Genomic DNA, 18,538 nt, shown 5'->3' on the forward strand with positions numbered 1-18,538 from the left:
TGATAAAGAGGGAATCGTTAATGTTTTCATTAGACAATATTGCCTTTATTTTCTAATATTTACAATGAAAGACAGTAAATTTCACTTTTCACCCACATTTACTTCCAACCTTTTCTTTTGAACCAGAAACAAAATGATAGACGTTTAAAACACATGACATCATCCACCCTTGTCAAATGTAATAGCATGATCATTTCAATTGTAATGCCTTCTTATCCCAACGTTACTTTGTTTCTATGCTACATTAGCGAACACTGAAGTACTGCTCGTACTCTAGATATGACAATCAACCACAAAATTCCCTAAACCAGATAACATTAAACATAATCTAAAAAATCATATGTCAATTCACGAGTTTGCTCACAGAGCACTTTGATTAAATTCAGTCGCGTTCGGAGAAGATCTGTTTTGAGGAGTGGCATGGTGGGAAGGGCTTCAGTAAACACAGCAACCTGATAACTAAGTATATTCTCCATACTGTTCTCTGTATATTTCCTTTATGTTAACAAGGTGAATTTGCACATGGATCAAGAAGTACCTCAGTTGGTGATCATTTTAGAGTTAACACATAGACACTGAAACAAATCTTTCTGTTTACATCTAAATTATTCTTCATTAGATCAAGTTTTGTCTATATTCATCAACAACTCAAAGCCAACGCCGTACAGAATCATGGACGGGTTCAAATTTTTTTAATAGCTATAGGCATTTGCGGTTGACAACAGCGGGGCCCTCTTCATCATATTCTTGCTTAGAGATCCACATGGACTGAAAATCCGATAACGAAGCCAGGATTGATCCCCCAATCCATGCAGAGTATTTAGGCTCAGGAGGAGCAATGATCTTGACCTTTCTTGTAGGTGAAGCCCCGGCGAGTCCAGTGATCTCCTTCTGCACTCTTTCAGCAATTCCTTTGAACATAGTGGAGCCACCAGACAAGACAACATTGGCGTACATTTCATTTCTGATGTCTTCGTTGCACTTCACGATGGACTCAAATACGAGCTGATGGATGCCGGGTGACAACGCTAAACTATTGTCAGCCATGGAGGGCTGGAACAGAACCTCGGGACATCTAAATCTCTCGTCGCCAAGAGTGACAAACTGGCCATCAGAGAGTTCATAGCTTCTCTGCAAGCTCGGATCAGAGGCAGCAGTACTCATCTCCTTTTCAAAGTCCTGAGCGACATAGCAAAGCCTCTCTTTAACATCTCTTGCTAATCTGTGCTCGGTTAGAGTCTTGCCCCGTTCGCCCAGAATCTTTGTGAGATAATCTGTCAAATTCGTACCGGCCAAATCGAGACTCGAAACGTTCTGGCGAAGAGCGAAACCTTCACTGATAGGGACGGCGTAACTGACGCCGAAACCACTCTGGAGGACGATACCATCCTTACGGCCAGAGGCGTAGAGAGACAGGACAGGTGCTGGAGCTAAATACATCGCTGGTGTATGGAAGGTCTCGAACATGATCTATTGAAATAGAGATAACAGAAATTAACTGAAGCACTTGCCTCCCACGCTGGCATTGTTTAGAGTATAAAAACTAAACCTGAATAGAGATATTTTGAGTCTCTGCTTCCCCGTAAATCGCCTTTACCAGTTTTTTCGTCCCTATCCTAAATCAGTAGCAAAATGTTTCGGTGGACATTGCTGAAAAGCTTGGGCGAACATTTTTCTAGGTCAAAATGGAGCTACGGCGATGCTTTCCTAGCGAAACTAAACACTTAATAGGTTTGCTTGAATTTCCGGCCGCCATATTCGCACTCCTCCTAAGTCCTGTATATTTCTATTGAGACATTTTTTCGAATATTTCATCGGCGGAAAACTGCAAAGATGCTTTGATTATTGATTGATATTCTTCCATATCTCGAAATTATTGGCTTTAGGCGTAAAGTGGTTCTGATCTCTCGTTCGCGTGACTGTGGACTGACCACCCACTTCATATAAGCTGTCCAGCACATCTCGCTCTGTGCAGAGATCTGTTTAGGCTTCACGAACTATTTTCAGTTACCTCTGTTGTCTTCTCTCTGTTTACTTGTGGATTAAATGGGGCTTCTGTCAGAAGAACGGGGCGTTGTTCGGGACTTACACCCAGCTGGGCGAAAGTGTAATGCCAGATCTGCAACATAACATTCATATCTTAATACATAATTGTTTTAACTTTTCCTTGTTAGATCCTGACACAATTTGAATTTAAATCACCGTTTCCATGTCATCCCAGTTAGTTATGATCGAGTTCTTTACTGGGTATGTAAGATCCAGATCGCCCCTCTTATCCAAGGCACCATTTCCGACGAGCAGATCTTCGCGATCTGCTTGTTCTTGTAATTTCGCGTACTTTGGATGACCAACGACGGAGGTAAACTCTACTTGAGGAGACTCGTCTTTAGCAAATCCCGCTTTGATTGTATCAGACCCATTATCCAAAACAACAGCTTTGGCGAGCGACATTCTGTTTTTCCTGACCTTAGCTTTTCTGCTATTCACTTACTCTCGGGAGGAGAAATTATAGAGGACTAAGGGAAATTATTGCGTGACAAGGGTTGTCACGTAACAGTTAATATGTTTTTTTCATGGGGCAGTCTACGTTCGAAATTATTTTGAATTTTCCTACATCTATAATTTCGCTCAAAGTCTTTTCGAATTTTCATCTCTTAGGATCTGAAAACCAAAATTTATTTCCTTGGTATGACAGTTTTTATTCAAGTTGCTTCTCTGTTATGTTTTGTTTTTGCTTTTGTTTTGTTTTGTTTTTCATGTTATTAATATTTACAACAGTGGGGGAATTATACATGAAGGGAAAGAGAGTAAGATAATTAGTCAAACTGAAATTTCCTTTTTACTACAGTGTAAAGTCTGTTAACTTTTTCAGTATCACAACACCCTCTGTCAAATAAAACATCCAGTTGAGAGAGTTCCTTAGTTTTAGCCAGCTGAAGCAATGTGTAAATGATACTCAGGGACTTCCATCTGAGGTCTAAGAGTGGGGCTTCTGTAAGAAGACAAAAAAACCAGATTACTTTTACTCAAAGAATTCCCTAGCATTCAATCTGCTCAGTGGTAATTATATAGGTTGGATAATATCTTCACCAAAGACTTGTTTTATCTTAAAGGGGCTAAGTTTCTAAATTAACTTTGGTCCTGCATTGGTGAGAGATTATAACAGGGTAATTTAGTATTATCAAGTAAGTTGATAAGATAAATCAGCCATTGTAAGAGTTTTAAAACTGACATTTCAAGCATTAGCCCTTCAACAGAGTGATTGAGTGGGGCTAACACTCGAAACATAAACTTTGAAACTCTTTATTGTGGCCAATTTACTTTATCAACTCAGTTGATAACATAAAATTACCTTGTTTTTATCATAGACTTACCAGCTGATGAAGTGATTGGAGGTAAGAGGTCCAGTAAATACTTGACCAATTTTCCAACGACATGTTTATCTGGTAAATTCAGGATGGCATGAAGGACATCAGCATCGTCAATAACCTCCAGCATTCGAGCAGTTATATTGACATCATCAGTAGATCTTTCCTTTTCAAGAAATATTCCCATATATTTTGTCAGTGTATCTTGTTTCTCTAACATTGATAAAACATTCCATGTTGCAGGACACTTGAGTAGCTTCCCAAGACCATCCAGAGCTACCTGTAACATTAGAGATATTCCATGGTTGTAAAGTGTTCTGTCTAATTATAAACTATCTGAGAATAAGAGCATATTTCAAGAAACATTTGGCCCACTCTTTAGAAAATTGGTATACAAGTTGGACTTTTAAAAGTTTTATATCACAGTTTTGGTGCATTTGTGTGTATTTTATCCTTTCCTTCCCGTGGTTATCCACGTTTTTTACCATTTGGTTTTCTCTCACCCCGTTGGTCTTAATCAACCTCTAGTCTGCAAAGGAGCCACAGGAAGGGAAGGGGGGAGAGGTGGCTTAATGTTAGAGCTTTCTCAGCTGTTGGTTATGTGTAAGCTTAGAGGCACTGAGTGGCAAAACTTGAGACTCCACTTGAAGCTTGGCTACTCATTTTGAAGGCTCTGTCACCTTTGTTTTCATAGAGCCCCCAAACAACTGCCAGCCAGTCAGGCCTGTGGTGTTTGTAGGATGTTAGCCTAGTTCTTAAGGGCCTATTGTTTTCCTAAATTAATTGCAATTGCCATAGCAATTATCAAGATTGCCTTAGTGAGTAAAATTCAAGCATTAACTATTTGAAGCCTCTTGAGACAAAAGAAGTTTGGGGTGGGTACCAGTCTTCCAAAGTGTAGAGTAATTAATCTAAAAGATTGATATTGCATGCCTTTTTTAATTTTTCAAAAACTTACCTGATAAAGAAATGAACTTGTACACTCTCCTGGATTGTTCAGAATGCTCAGAACAGTTTTCAAAGTTAAGAGAACAAACTTTATAGCACTGAGGGGAAGGAGAGCTGCCCAGGAAATGGTGATGTAGCAAAGTGATGAACAGGCTATAACTTGACAAAGATGAAACCTGTATAATGTAAAATATAGGGGGAGCAGTAATTGACATGTTAAAACTCACCCATATGTCAAATGGATATTAACAATGTAGTAGGAATGGAATTAGTGCCTTTGTTAAATAGTGACACAGGAAGGTAGTGAAATCATGGTAAAGTTGTGAATTTTGTTGGTCCATGAGGGTTGATCTTTTTCCAAGTTAACAAGGTCAATGTGTGAGGTCATTTTCTTGAAGGACAGTAACAGCAGAGGAGAAAACATGTGGGTTATTTCTAAAATTGGAGAGGTTGATGAATTATCTGTGGGTTGTATTAGCTTTGTTTGAGTTGCTTACATCATCTGTGACTTACACAATTGTACAGTAAGCTGATAATCTTTCAAATAAACAGCTCTGACCTTGTATCCTTAACCGCAAAAGATTCCTCATAAGTTGTCTGAAGATTTTTGCAAACTATAACAACTAGATGACAAAATAAAAAAGCAAAAACTAATCATACAGTGTCACAAAAAGGTATAACTTGATTTCTACTGAAGATATCAAAGTACAGCAGAGAACCAGAAAAAACAAATAAAAGAAAATGTGAATGGTCCTATAAATTTTTAGAGTGGGAATAAGTTACCTTGGAGAAAGGGGGTTCATTTAGTGGGAATCTGGGTAAATATTGCCATGATGTGATTAAATCTTAACACTTTGAAAGACAAAAGGTTGCAATTTTTGCCAACCTGGTCGCGACAAGGCCATTGTTTCTTGTAGATTATTTTTAATAAAAGGAGAGTTTACGTTAAAAACCTTAGACTATCAACAGTGGTATTGCCTCTCCTCTCGCCCTTAAACTTTCACCACTCCACGAGGGGTACAAGTTCACACTCAGATATATCGTAAATGACACAACCTGAAGACTTATTCATCAGCTGTCTCATTTTCCTCACCTTGTGTTTCTATGTGCTGACCTTTGGGATCCAATCGCGAAGCAAAAACTCTCATAAGGCTGCAAGCCATGGATCGAACCCAAGAGCAGGAGGAGGACAGGTACGGGAGCAGTGAATTCACTTGTACTTCAGCATTAAGAGGATTTTCGGGAAGAAAACAAGGATGATTTGCAACTGCAGTTAGCAATCTACACTCTAGGATCAAAGAAACGCCAGCGGACGAAAAGTTTTTGTTGAGATTTTCCGCGTCTTTCATGACATCGTGAACGGTTGGTTTCATCTTGTCGTATTTCTTGCATAAGAGCAAAACTTCTTCTTCAGAAGGCATCATTTTGTCCATAGCTTTCACAGGCAGGGTAGAGAATTGAAGGCTGAATTCCTACTTGTTGGGATCAAAATTATTCAAAACCCGCGCGCTTTTGTATTACGGGTCAATAAACCTTCGGTAACATCCGTCATATTTTCGCAAAAATTCGTAATCGTCCGTCGTGAAGAGCCTCGACTTCAATATTACGCGATTACGCGCGAAATACAGGTTTAAGTTGCTACAAAATGGACCTCAGTTCGTTCCAAGATAATTCACAAAATTTTACCCTAAAATCTGTGGTACCAGAAGTAACGTTAAATGAACCATGTTGTGTTGGCATCGATGAAGCAGGAAGAGGACCTGTCCTAGGTAAAACGTGGCCATTTTTGACATTTGCTCGAAGCCTTGACCTATTTTAAGTTTACATAAGGTTCTTATATCTTTCCCGTAAAATATTTAGGGCCGATGGTTTACGGAATCTGTTATTTTCCTCTGACAAAATCTGAAAAAGTGAAAAATCTTGGAGTTGCAGGTAAGCTGATAAGTCTTGTTGAAACAATTCGAGAATTTAAAATGTCGACAAATGTAGCTAATTTTCCTTTTTATTTTGTTTCCAATTAGATTCTAAAACACTTACAGAGGAACAGCGCGAGGATCTGTTTAAAATCATTGATGAGAACAAGGAGTTCATTGGTTGGGCAATTGACATCTTATCACCTAATTACCTGTCTAACAGTATGCTGAGAAGGTGAATTAAGCTTTTTCTGAGAAACAGCAGTTTTTCTTCAGTTGGAGGGAAGATTTGAGGCAGGAACTGCTCAACATTCGGTTGTGTACTCAAACACCATACAGTGAGACCATAATACAGCAAACTGATTAGGATTAGCAGTGTTTACTTAAACAGGATTTCACTGGATTGCGGTTACTTTCTCTTCATTTACATCTACGTCAGTAGGTCGTATTGGGCTTGACTGAGGTTTTATGTCTAAAATACTGGCATTTAATACTTTTATCTCGTTAGTTTTCCATTTGGTTCATACAAGATCCTGTTTTTTTCATCTATCCATCTGTATCTATGAAGAACAAACTGTTACATAATATGGAGAGCTTGGCATAGTGTTGCTGCAAAAAATATCCATACCCCTCCTTTAGAAGGTTTCAACTCACCCCCTCCCCCCCCACCCACCTTCTTTTTTAATTATATGACTTTTGAACCTGTTCTCCTGTTTCCTTGCCCTTCACACTCTTGAAAACAAATAAAACTTGTACATAAAGATGTTTTCTATATTGTGAAGGGCATGTGACAAAGAACAAAATCTGGATCCCTATGAACAATCAAACCTGTAAGGTTCAGACTCTGATACTCTATTACTGAGGTACATAAAACGCTGTGATAAGCTACACCTTTATTAGGTTCATAAGTGTCACTCATGTTCCTGGCAAGACAAATGATGCATTTCTTTTTTTAATGACAATCTCAAACTTTATCATCTTTCTTATTTGATTAAATTAAAGCTGTGTCTATGTTAACTTCCAGAACAAAATACAGCCTGAATGAAATATCTCATGACACAGCCATTGGACTAATAAACCTTCTTCTCTCAAGTGGCATTAATGTCCATGAGGTAAAGGAGAAATAGGGGTAATGTTGTGGGTGACATAAGTTGGTTTAATCTGTGGTGTTTGTGTTAAAGTTCCCTTTTTTATTATTATTTTTTAAGTTTATCCAGTACAGTTTTAAACTACAGAGTAGCCTCTTCTTACATCATCATGTCAGAGAGAAGCCTTGGGCCAGACTGGAACAAATTGTCCCTCAACCTTTGAACTTTTCATTTTCATGTACCAAACACTTATATCCAGGGAACTTTTTTTTTCTAGTTTTGAAGGTATCCCTTGTGATAGGGGTTACACCACAAAGGTAAATTTTCCTCTCAGCTCCTTGGATAACAATTTTCTTGTAATTGTAATAGCTCACTCACAACCTGCCTCCAAAGTATACTTCATGAAATTTGATGGAGACCAGTGCTCTGTGACATACGCAAGATTAAAAGAACCTCCTTACTATCCACTCAGTCTTTGGTGAGATCAAGTCATCCCTGAATCATTGACAATTGTTTTCAAAGTTTGTTTGACATACATCAGAACCCCTGTGGATAATGGTGATTTCAGATTTAATGTGCCCAACAATTGTCCATGATAACTGAGTTTTACTCTAGAATTATTCTAACTCAGTTTTAAATAAGCCAGTTCAATAAAAGGTTCTAAAATTGTGGAATTCATTTTTAGATTTATGTAGACACAGTGGGAGTAGCAGACAAATACCAAGACAAACTTCAAAAGATTTTTCCTGGAATCAAGATAACTGTGGCTCCTAAGGCTGATGCTAAGTTCCCTGTGGTTAGTGCTGCAAGTATCTGTGCAAAGGTGATGAGACACTTGATTTTACATTAATTACTTAATGTATACATTAAGCAGATTTTCATGTATTTATGTGTAACTGACAGAATTATGAATCTTTCTATTCCATCAGGTTAAGGAATGAGTGCAATGTTAGAAGGTTGAAAACCAACAAGCAAACAATCAGTTGAAGGAATATGGCTCTTTCTTACACTGCCTCTTAACTCGCTCAAATTATTTCACACAAACGAAGTTACTGAGTCAGACTATTTTTCCATACTGATTGCTAGGTTGCCAGAGACAGAATATTGAAAGAATGGAAATTTCCTGAGAACATTGAATTTGGTAATGAACATGGTTCTGGTTATCCTTCAGGTAAGAACTATCCAAAGATTTTGTTTCTCATCAATCCAAGTAGTTCTCTTCTTTGTTAATGTTTTCATGTGGAAGCTCTGATTTAGAACAACCCTAACAAAGTTACATGTTGGAAACAATAGTTAGGTTATATTACACCACCGAAAATCCCAATCCCTCCCCATGCCAGCTTTAACGTTCCTTTTCTCTGTGTCCCTGGTAAAATCTGCACCTAAACCAAGTGGCACACAAGGCACCAGAGCCAATCTCAGTTTCCAAAGCATGGAACCACTTAGATATGTCACTGTTTTCCCTGGGTGTTCATTGCTGGAACTCCATTTTACATTTTTAGGTAAAAATTATCTTCTCTACTGCTATAGATCCTACCACCAAGAAGTGGTTATCTGATTCAGTTGACAAGGTCTTTGGCTTTCCTCAACTGGTGCGATTCAGTTGGTCAACATGTAATAATATTTTGGATAACAAAGCTGTTGATGTACATTGGTATGCTATCTGCATCTTTTGTTATTATTGTTTTGTGAAAAAAAAGTGATTACCACAGAAACCATTTTATTCAGGAGATAACACCATGGTGTCTGTAGGTATCTTAAATAAAACTCTCTCCTTTCATTAACTAGACTCTGCACGAGTTTCAGCCTTGAAATAGATGAATATAACCTGCATTCAATTCAGCTAGCATGCATGAACTAGCCCAATTTATTGTTACTGGTCTAAAATAGATATTTTGGACCAGTTTATTGTGATTTACTCTGCATAGGTGATCAGGTAAGAGAGCACTGGAAGATGCACTTGAAAGTTTCCACAATCTTTCAAAAATTATTTCAACCTCATGAGTGTCTACATGAGGTTTTGTTTTCATGGAAGAAGTCCTCAATTGCTTTCACAGAACACTTCTTTAAAATATGTGCAAAGCTAAACTCAACTGCATTTACACACTCATCTGATCACACTTATTGACCAGTAAGAGCATACCTGGAAAAACGTATAAATGGTTAGTCAATGAAATCCCATTTTTATCTCTATCAAAGTATGAGACAACATAAAAACCTCAACAAAAACATTAAAAAAAACATGAAACCTTCTAATTATGGCTCAAATTCATCAAATTTTGCTTCATTTTGAAACTTTTGGAAAATAGTCCAGACTGGTATAAATAACAGTAATTGACAAGGAAATTGTAGTCAATAATCAGTCCCACTTTCCTAGTGTGCCCTGTTCTGCAAGTCAATAGAAATTGAGGAAGAAAAATTTCACTACCATGTGAGCTCTGGGAGTCCAGAGCTCTTACAGCACTGGTATATTTTCTTGCTGATTTCTGCAGACTTTAGGCAAGTATTACCCTGAAAATGGTGGACACCTGGTACTCTAGGAAATTTGAAAACTATTGTTTTAAAACAACTCACCTGGCTCAGTGACCATACTATGCATTGTTATGTGACAAAAAGAGAGTTCATGTTGACATCAAGAAACTGACAAATGTGTGTGAGACTTTCCTCAATATTCTGCTTTCAGTTGTCACATGTTCTAATAGAGATTTTTGTAATTTTAAATCACATTTTCAGGGATGATGATGGCAGTGATGAGGATTCCCCACCACCAGGGACTGCTTCAATAACTTCTTTTTTTGCTCCCAAAAAGGATTCAGTTGTTTACCAAAGACACCAGTTCTTCCGAGACCGTCATCTAGAACCTGTGAATAGTTTCTAGAGAAGAAAACTGTTGAAAATAGCCACCATGTGTATAAGCTACTATGGAAGTAACTTCATAGTTCTCGTGCTTTTCTTTGATTAAGTTGTTCCTTTTCTAAGATTGCTTTAAAACTCCTTATAAACTACACTAGAAAAATATTTACTACCTCTCGCACCTTTATTCAATAAAGTTACAGATTGAGAATGTTTCAAATGATCTCTTCTCTTACAGTAACATGCTGAAGGGGTTTGCATAACATTCAGTAAAGAGTTCCATCCTACTCAGGTTAATTAATATGTAGTAAAAATATCAAAGTATTCTCACTATAAAGTTAACTCTATAACCTCTAATTATTTTATAATAATTTAATTCCTAAACTTTTCTATCAATTTTTTCTTCATGGGAAAACAGGTAAAAATATATGTGCTACAATCAAACCTTACAATATCATCTCTAAATCATACATCAAGGTCACAAGAATAATGAAAATGGAGCTCTTGATTATTAAGCAAATTCTCCTTTTCAGCACCTTAGGAAATTTATAGAGAACAGTATGGAGAATATGCATACTGATCTTAGAGTGTAAAGGGTTAACTTATGTGCTACTGTTAAGGCTGATAACCCTTAACTCCCATTAGTGACTGAGAAAGAATTTCTCCTAACTATATCAATACAATATCAAGTAGACTAGTGATTAGGATAAAGAAAAATATTACTGAAGGATTATTGGTTGATCCAATATTAAATTCTAATATCATGAGAATTATATGAGACAGTACAGAGATTTACTTATGAGATCTTGGGAGTGAAAGGGTATCTGATTGGCTGAGACCATTTAATCAATATAATATATAGATTTAGCCAAGCCTAAAAGCGGAGCTCGCATTTTTTTCCCGCACATCTCAAGGGTACAACACCTTGCCCTGGCTAGGACTAGAACCTGGGTAGTCTGACTTGGAGCCCAGTGCACTGACCACTGGATTACTGAACAAAGCTGTGGCGTTGGCGTGCCGTGGCATGTTAAAAGTACCACCTTGTACAGTCATACATCCAAATTTTTTCACCTTGATGGTTTACTACAGTATTTTGTGTAATTATGGGGCTATGCTCTGCGAGCTCCACCAGAATAGCATGTAAAGTTGACATGATGATACAATTTCTGCAGCAGATGTTGCATTTATTATGTTGAGTTCAAAGTCTGCTAAGTTTCTGAGCTCTCCATCTGTAGAGTATTCTCAAACTTTTGAAAACTCAGGGAGAAGTTTCTGCTTTTGCAGATCATTTTAAAAAAATGTATAATAAACCAATTTCACATGATATCATCAATTAACACACCTTGGGTCTGTGTTACAATAATTGTGTATTATAAAATCAAGTACACAGGTAAGCTGTAAATAAATTAAAACACTATAAATTTGTTTAAAAACTTAGGTAAACCTTGTTATGTTGAATGTAATCTGTTGAAGGTATAAAATCTTTAATGAATCTTGTCAATAACATTTGCAAATTATTGTAGATCATTTTAACATTTGTGTGGCAATCTCCTTTAGTCAAATATTCTGTTTTAGTTCCTATCCAAATTTCCATTGTAATCATTAGTGTAATTAAACTAAATAAATCATTGTTCTCCTCATTTTGAGCCATTTTTGTTTATTTTAGTGAACAAGAAGGAAACTGAGGGACTCACCATTAACCCTTTAACTCCCATGAGTGACCAAGACATAATTTCTCCTTACAATATCAATACAATATCAACCAGATAAGTGATGGGAATAATGAAAAATATCAATTTGAGGAAAATTAGTTGATCCAATGATAACTTCTCTGAACTAACATTATAAGAATTGTATGGTTGACAGGAAGGAGAATTACAAATTTGACCTGGGAGTTAAAAAGTTAACTAACATGTTGGTTATTACTGTTCAGCATATAAAAACCATGAACATCTGAAATATTTTGGGAAAGTTAAAAGTGTTTTGGTCAATCGCACTGAAGATTGGGATACATGGGCAAACCACAAAAGCACAAACTAAAGACAGTTCCTATCACAGTTAGGAACAGTTTTCTAGCATCTGCATGGCTTGTTTCTTTTGAAACACTCTGAAACATTCCTACATTCACATTTTTCCAACCTTCAGAACAACATGAGTTACACAGCAGGTTATCAATCCAGGCCCTTTTCAAAGTTGCTATTTGGTGACCTTGAGTCATTAAGTCATAAGAAATTAAATTTCAGTTGCACAAAAAAAAAATTTATTTGCTGTTTCAAGGGAAATCTTAACACTTAATATTCTGACAAGAGAAAATTTTTGGTGAAAACAATACAAAAAAAAAAGAATTGTGGTATAAAATTGTTTATCTCATTTTTACGACACTTCTAGCTGCTACTATTTTGGTTGCCCTGGCCACCAGTAAAATGTTGGTGTCTAAATTTGTAAGCCTGGATGATGAAAGGCAAGTTTCAGTTTACTAAGATTAATCCTTGACCATATCTTGAATAGTAATGACCACACCCACAACACCACCGACTATACCAAATACCACAATAATTATGTCCTTTATAACTACAGCTACAGAATTGGTGTTTTTGTACAGGACGATGTGAAATATGCATGGTAGAATGTAAGCCAACACTGAGCTTCCTAATGAACCAGTCAGAGCACTCACATAGGCAAATTTACTCTTGAGTGCAATGGCTATCCCTGCTGTTATAGTTACTAGCACTGCACGAAGTAAATTCCTCTTCCAAGTTGCTGTCTGAGAAACAAAAGTAGTAAAGTACAGATAAAACAAGCTTGAAAACAGCTCTCTGTTTATTGAGTAAGAAATAAGAGTTCCAAACATACCTTACATGTGCATAACAAGTTACTGTGGTTGGGATGTAAGACTAATGCAGTAAAGGTCTTTTCAAGTTAAAAGTTTTCAACTAATCACACTAAATATCATAATTATAATAATAATATAATAATATTACTAGTATGCTTATTACAGCTGATAGATTTGGTCAGGGAGTTCATTTTAACCCTGATCCCCTCAGGTGAGTTGCAGTCTAACCCTTTCACTCCCATCAGTGACCAAGACAGAATTTCTCCTTACAACATCAATACAATATCGGGCAGTCAAGTGAAGGAATAAAGAAGAAAACTAAATTAGGGGACTACAAGTTGATACAATGCCAAATTCTCCAAATTGACATCATGAGTATTTTATGGCAGATGTTAGGAAGAATTGCTAATGAGATCTTGAGAGTGAAAGTTGGGGGGGGGGAAATTCTGTTTTTGGGTCAATTTCACAATGCTCTTTTGGAGTCTAAGACTCTCTTGGCCAGTAAATCATCCTGTCCCAATTCAATGCCTCCCCCTTGGCTTTTGCCCTTAGTACAAAACTTGGATGTTGCCTCACATCTGAATTAATGGCTTCTTCTCTGCAAATGCTTAAATTGCAGCTCACCTGAGGAGATCATTGCTTTACTTGAGTGTGTATGTTTTTCTACATAACCATAAGCATCAATGTTTTACGGGGTGGTTTTTTTCATGACCACACCCTTTTATTGTTTAAAACTGAGTCCCACAAAACAAGCCTACTGCATCAATTAAATAAAAATGAAAAACCATGTTTTAACACACCAATTTGAAAATTGTTCCAACCCTTAAACCCAGAAGTCTCCTTACAATATCATAATTAACCCTTTCACTCCAACAAGTGACCAAGACAGAATTTCTCCTTACGATATCAATACAATTTTAAGTAGGTAGGCGATGAGAATAGAGAAGAATATCAATTATGGGATTATTAGTTGATCCAGTACCAAATTCTCTGGACTAACATCATAAGAATTGTATGGCAGATAGTAAGGAGAATTACTAATTAGACCTTGGGAGTGAAAGGGTTAAATCAATCATTAAGATCATGAGAATAACGGAAATGATCAACAAGTACAGGAGTTCTTTACTGTTAAGCAAAATCTCCTTATCAACACCTTAGGAAATTCATAGAAAACAGTATGGAGAATATGCATATTGATCTTAGGGTGAAACAGGTTAAAAAATGCCCATAATTTGTTCCATGTGATAGTTGGCTATCTCTGAATACAACTGTACCTTAAACTGAAGTTCTTCTGTCTCCTTTGGAATAAGAACTTGAGTCTCTGAATTTACACTGGTGGACAAATCATCTGGTGAGTTTGACACAGGATAGTGAGAGTCAATGCTATTAGAGTCCACAGGAGAAACTGGATTGCTATCTGGATCCATACTTGGACCTGCAATAACTGCACCTAGGTGAGATTTACTTTTGGAATGGATCTTAGTGAATAAAACAGACTCCGCAATTTCAATAACTGGGTAGAGTTGGAGAGGGTAGGTCATCATAACAGCTATGATAAGTGTGAGCCGCACTAACTGTGCCACAGTCCCTGTCTGCAGCCTATCTGTTACAATCTGTGGAACAGTGCTGCCATAGATCATGTAACCAAGTATTCCAAATGAACCAAGAATGAAAGAGACTTGTGCTAGTGCTATGTGAAGGTACAGGGGGAAACGAGGCCGGTTCTCTGCCATGCTGGATTCAATAGGTATTACCTACAAATAACAAGAGGATTTAATTTGACAACATAATTTTAAGTAACTCAAAGAGTTCAAGGTGTTCATTTTATACTAGATATTGCAGAATTATCATGCCATCGACATGAATTCTTTGACTAAATTTCAATGGCTTGAGCTTTTTCTGATTGAGATGCAGAGAATCTTTTCTTCTGTTATTTAACACTTTTCTCCCACAACTATATTTGTTCATGATACTCCTAAGTAAGTAATAATAGGAATAAGTTAATTTAAAATTAAAATAATCAAACTAGCTTGGAAAGAACTTGAGAATTCACAGGACATGAACCTGTGATGCCCATTACTGAGATGCACAAACCAAATAAGTCACGAGGCAGGTTCCAATTTGCCCTCAAATGGTGATCATGTGTCAAACACTGAGATAACAAAATTATTGTAAATTTTAAGTAACAAGAACATTATGAGGTTAAGCTTAACAACAAAGTAAAAAGTTTAAGTTTTTTGTTGAAAAAATTTTTTTGACAATAAAAATTCAGCACTCACAGTTCCTATCCCCTCATAAGCTCCCGTCAGCTGTCCAAAGAAGATTGGGAAGGTGGACAGTGTGGCGTAACTGACATTTTTCAGATGAAACTTCAAACCTACCAGATCAGATAAGAATTTGATAAAATACATCTTTTGTTTAGAGCTAAACTTTATATTTATTTATGTTTATGCTAATTTCACATAGCGTCAAGATTAATGTGGAAGTAATGAGAAAAATCAATCAAGGTAACCACACAAAGCATACAGCTGGCAGGAGATTCAACTACTACTAACAATATTTTCATTTACTAAAGAAATTCTACATTAGGCAGTTGTACACGGTTAGTGCTTACCCCTCAACAGAAATGCAAGAAGCCCAAAAAAACCAGCAAGTAGTGTCACATTAGCAACACCGCTGATTGGTCCAAGTTTACGAATGCTCTTCACAAAGGCCATCGCAACAAGGAAAGGGAAAGGAATTAATACAAGGAGGGAGAATTTAGGTGCTGTCTTAGTGCTATGGAGTGGAGGTATCGTTGAAGAGGAGTTCATCCATATCGTTGAGTAGTGGGTCATTCTTGTAGCACTAGTTGGTTCAGACAATGTTGCATTTACAACTGGGATCACAGTCTCAGATTTGTATTTGAGAGGAAACATTTCTCCTATGGTATTTCCAATAAAGATGAAATAAGCAACGCAGAACCCTAACTGTGTGATTATTAATGCTGTGTTGACAAGTCTCAATCCCCATGGTCCAACTGCGATTTTTCCAATGTCACCAAGTGTCATTTCCTTTTCAATAGTCTCCTTGACTTTTTCCATCTCGTCATACAAAGCTTCTGTTCGGAGTTCTTGGTATCTTGGAGTTGAGTTAAGAATCATATCCACAGCAGCATTTTTGCATTTAATTATAAGTTGACAGCAATGGTCTGTTATTAAGGCAATGATTACTAGTCCAACAGCTCCAAGCTGTAATTTAACAACATTGCAAAGAAATTAGAATTCCAACATGTAACAATTAAGACTTCATTAGCCCTGTGTAGTTGTTTCTCACCATAAAACTGGGCTAAGTCCTTCAACATGTCAACTCAACCTTGCCCATATAAAATGTAGTAGACAGAATTCCTAGGTTATTACATGTAGTTTCTTAGCAGGTGAAAAAATTTGTTACCAGTTTTTAAGTTGATTAAATTATGTAATCTGCTAATGCAGTGAATTTTAAAAAGCTGATGGTTCTCACTTCAGCCTTTGATTGCAGCAAATAGAACTTATTGTAACCTTTCACCCAAAAAGTGACTAACATCTAATTTCTCCTTAGAATATCACCCGTGAATTACACATTGAGGTCCCAAAAATACTGTAAATTATCTCTATTGACTGTTAAACAAATTATCTCTGTCAACACCTAAGGAAATGTATGGAAAATCTGCATACTGATGTAAGAGTGTAAAGGGGTTAACCCTTTAAGTCCCTTTAAGTCCCACCAAGACAGAATTTCTCCTCACATCATCTGTATGATATCAAGCAGATGAGTAATGAGAATAAAGAAAATTTTCAATTATGGGATTATTGGTTGATCCAATCTTTAATTCTCCAAACTAACATCACATAAATTGTGTGGCAGACTGTAAGGAGAATTACTAATGAAATCTTGGGAGTTAAAAGGTTAAAAGACATTAAATTAACTCACCACTAATCCACTCTTACTAAAAGCAAATGGTAATGCCAAATAGCTTGTTCCTATAAAAGCCTTCAGAACATTTGCAAAATCTGTAAACTGCTGCCAAGCTGAGGGTCTGGTTATGGTAAAGAAAAATGTAAACATATCACATAAGTACAGCTTTACCTGTGTAAGGACCTTTCAAGTTTTTCCTTTTTTTTTTTAATCACCACTTCTTTCCTAACCTTGAATTTTTTAACTTTGTTTCCTTTTTTCCTTTTCATTCATGAAAGTAACAGTATTTTACACTTAAGATTAATGGTAACCACTACAGTTTGACCATATCCTGATGTGTACTAAATATAGAAATGACTTGAGAAAGTTATCTGGGGAATCATATTTCATTTTGATTTGATATCCTTTTTTTTTGTATTCATTAATTATTTTTGTTCTTTCGGTTTGTCGTTCATTTTCATATAGCCTGTAAACTGATTAAGTGAAAAGGGCTACTACTGGAATACGTGTTGCACTTTCACATTTTTGTTTCCAAGACAATTACATTTGTATTGCTATACGCTACATAGCTACAGCTGAGTAAACGCGCACAGCGCACCTACTTTTTCTACCGCAACTGAACTTTTTGGTAATATTGACAACTTTGAAGAAGCTTATAATTGAATTTGAAGTCCTGATGAGATCTCAAAATTTGTCCTTGTTCCCGGGAAAAAGAATAACGGGATCGGGAACCAATACAGCTGTTAAAAAATTGAATCTGTCACGCGGTAGTGTTTACACTACAGCGTGTAATCAGGAACGCAAAACCGGATTGATAATTGATTCCATGGGGAAGGCCTCGAAAACTGTTTCAGTCGAACCTTTCGTTTCAAGCGATCATGTTTAAATTTTTACTGCCTTCATGAAACATTGACTGCCTAGATGCACGTGAAAGATGTAAGCGTGCGGGTGTTAGCGTGGAAGCAGGAAAGCGAAACCGGAAATAATTGATTCCATGGGGAAGGCCTTGAAACCTGTTTCAGTCGAACTTTTCACTTCAAGCGATCATGTTTAAATTTTCACTGCCTTCATGAAACATCAACTGTCTAAATGTATTTGCAAGGTGTGAGCGTGCGGGTGTAAGCGTTTGTCAGTAAATCGATGTAATCGAACAGCCGAATCGAATCTCCAATGGATTAAAATCAACATCATCGATCCGGAAGTGAATAAAAGAAGGAAAACTTTTGGAATATTGATCATCTGCGAATTATTTTTACAGAGTAAGTCAAGATCCATGTTTTAAACGAATGCTCAGTCCATTTAAACCATCCAGGCATTCAGGCCAGCCAAACTGCACAGGTCAACGCAATCGTGGCTTACCTTACAAGGGTCGCTTGAGAAGTCCTGGACGTAACAGACACATGGCCTGTCATGTTTTTGATGAAACAGCGTAATCAAGTTCTTTGTATGCGTAAGACAGACTACTGAAGCTGGTACACGGTCTCGTCAATCGACAGCAAATACTGCAAACTGCTCTATTATCCCGCCAGCTGATTTGCGAGAGAATGGAGACACGGGCGTCGATGTCACATGATATGTTACCACGTGATAGGAGTAGAG

At 36.9% G+C, this 18,538-nt stretch overlaps 4 protein-coding genes across 5 annotated transcripts; 1 reads left to right on the top strand and 3 right to left on the bottom strand.

Moving 5' to 3' along the window:
• Window positions 1-451: 451 nt before the first annotated feature.
• On the bottom strand, window positions 452-2,560 carry LOC131797055 (actin, cytoskeletal 1-like). Its single transcript, XM_059114675.2, has 3 exons — window positions 2,203-2,560; window positions 2,012-2,119; window positions 452-1,470 (listed from the first exon to the last, which is right to left on the bottom strand). The coding sequence occupies exons 1-3, from the start codon at window positions 2,449-2,451 to the stop codon at window positions 700-702; spliced, it is 1,128 nt and encodes a 375-aa protein (XP_058970658.2). The 5' UTR covers window positions 2,452-2,560; the 3' UTR covers window positions 452-699.
• A 78-nt stretch (window positions 2,561-2,638) lies between these two features.
• Window positions 2,639-5,812, bottom strand: LOC131796674 (uncharacterized). Of its 2 annotated transcripts, none has more exons than XM_066170630.1 (5): window positions 5,410-5,812; window positions 4,876-4,939; window positions 4,327-4,492; window positions 3,375-3,648; window positions 2,639-2,989 (listed from the first exon to the last, which is right to left on the bottom strand). In XM_066170630.1, exons 1-5 carry the CDS (start codon window positions 5,747-5,749, stop codon window positions 2,817-2,819), a joined length of 1,017 nt encoding a protein of 338 aa, XP_066026727.1. In that variant the 5' UTR covers window positions 5,750-5,812; the 3' UTR covers window positions 2,639-2,816. The 2 variants fall into 2 exon arrangements, with proteins under 2 accessions (XP_066026727.1, XP_058970267.2); XM_059114284.2 differs by having other exon boundaries at window positions 2,639-2,992.
• Window positions 5,813-5,944: 132 nt separating this feature from the next.
• Window positions 5,945-10,344, top strand: LOC131797229 (ribonuclease H2 subunit A-like). Its single transcript, XM_059114852.2, has 8 exons — window positions 5,945-6,085; window positions 6,177-6,248; window positions 6,338-6,464; window positions 7,254-7,341; window positions 8,003-8,140; window positions 8,404-8,488; window positions 8,848-8,971; window positions 10,051-10,344. The coding sequence occupies exons 1-8, from the start codon at window positions 5,962-5,964 to the stop codon at window positions 10,193-10,195; spliced, it is 903 nt and encodes a 300-aa protein (XP_058970835.1). The 5' UTR covers window positions 5,945-5,961; the 3' UTR covers window positions 10,196-10,344.
• A 1-nt stretch (window position 10,345) lies between these two features.
• LOC131797241 (uncharacterized) lies at window positions 10,346-18,498 on the bottom strand. The gene is made up of 6 exons (XM_059114861.2): window positions 18,299-18,498; window positions 16,955-17,060; window positions 15,618-16,233; window positions 15,283-15,380; window positions 14,278-14,757; window positions 10,346-12,934 (listed from the first exon to the last, which is right to left on the bottom strand). The coding sequence occupies exons 1-6, from the start codon at window positions 18,349-18,351 to the stop codon at window positions 12,653-12,655; spliced, it is 1,635 nt and encodes a 544-aa protein (XP_058970844.2). The 5' UTR covers window positions 18,352-18,498; the 3' UTR covers window positions 10,346-12,652.
• Window positions 18,499-18,538: the final 40 nt, after the last annotated feature.

Source organism: Pocillopora verrucosa, chromosome 8 (genome assembly GCF_036669915.1).
Source record: "Pocillopora verrucosa isolate sample1 chromosome 8, ASM3666991v2, whole genome shotgun sequence".
Taxonomy (NCBI): Eukaryota; Metazoa; Cnidaria; class Anthozoa; order Scleractinia; family Pocilloporidae; genus Pocillopora; species Pocillopora verrucosa.

Bases quoted from the DNA above. Each gene is read 5' to 3' on its own strand.
- LOC131797229 (XM_059114852.2), top strand. From the start codon at position 5,962: ATGGACCTCAGTTCGTTCCAAGATAATTCACAAAATTTTACCCTAAAA. The intron at 6,465-7,253 runs GTGAATTAAGCT...GTTAACTTCCAG, and splicing joins TCTAACAGTATGCTGAGAAG to AACAAAATACAGCCTGAATG. The intron at 7,342-8,002 runs GTAAAGGAGAAA...ATTCATTTTTAG, and splicing joins GTGGCATTAATGTCCATGAG to ATTTATGTAGACACAGTGGG.
- LOC131796674 (XM_059114284.2), bottom strand. From the start codon at position 5,749: ATGGACAAAATGATGCCTTCTGAAGAAGAAGTTTTGCTCTTATGCAAG. The intron at 4,493-4,875 runs GTCAGAGCTGTT...TACATTATACAG, and splicing joins TTTGCGGTTAAGGATACAAG to GTTTCATCTTTGTCAAGTTA. The intron at 3,649-4,326 runs GTAAGTTTTTGA...CTAATGTTACAG, and splicing joins CAAGTTCATTTCTTTATCAG to GTAGCTCTGGATGGTCTTGG.
- LOC131797241 (XM_059114861.2), bottom strand. From the start codon at position 18,351: ATGACAGGCCATGTGTCTGTTACGTCCAGGACTTCTCAAGCGACCCTT. The intron at 14,758-15,282 runs GTGAGTGCTGAA...TGTTATTTGTAG, and splicing joins CTTATGAGGGGATAGGAACT to GTAATACCTATTGAATCCAG. The intron at 12,935-14,277 runs GTACAGTTGTAT...TTTGTTTCTCAG, and splicing joins CAGAAGAACTTCAGTTTAAG to ACAGCAACTTGGAAGAGGAA.
- LOC131797055 (XM_059114675.2), bottom strand. From the start codon at position 2,451: ATGTCGCTCGCCAAAGCTGTTGTTTTGGATAATGGGTCTGATACAATC. The intron at 2,120-2,202 runs GTGATTTAAATT...GTTATGTTGCAG, and splicing joins ACTGGGATGACATGGAAACG to ATCTGGCATTACACTTTCGC. The intron at 1,471-2,011 runs GTAACTGAAAAT...CTATTTCAATAG, and splicing joins ACAGAGAGAAGACAACAGAG to ATCATGTTCGAGACCTTCCA.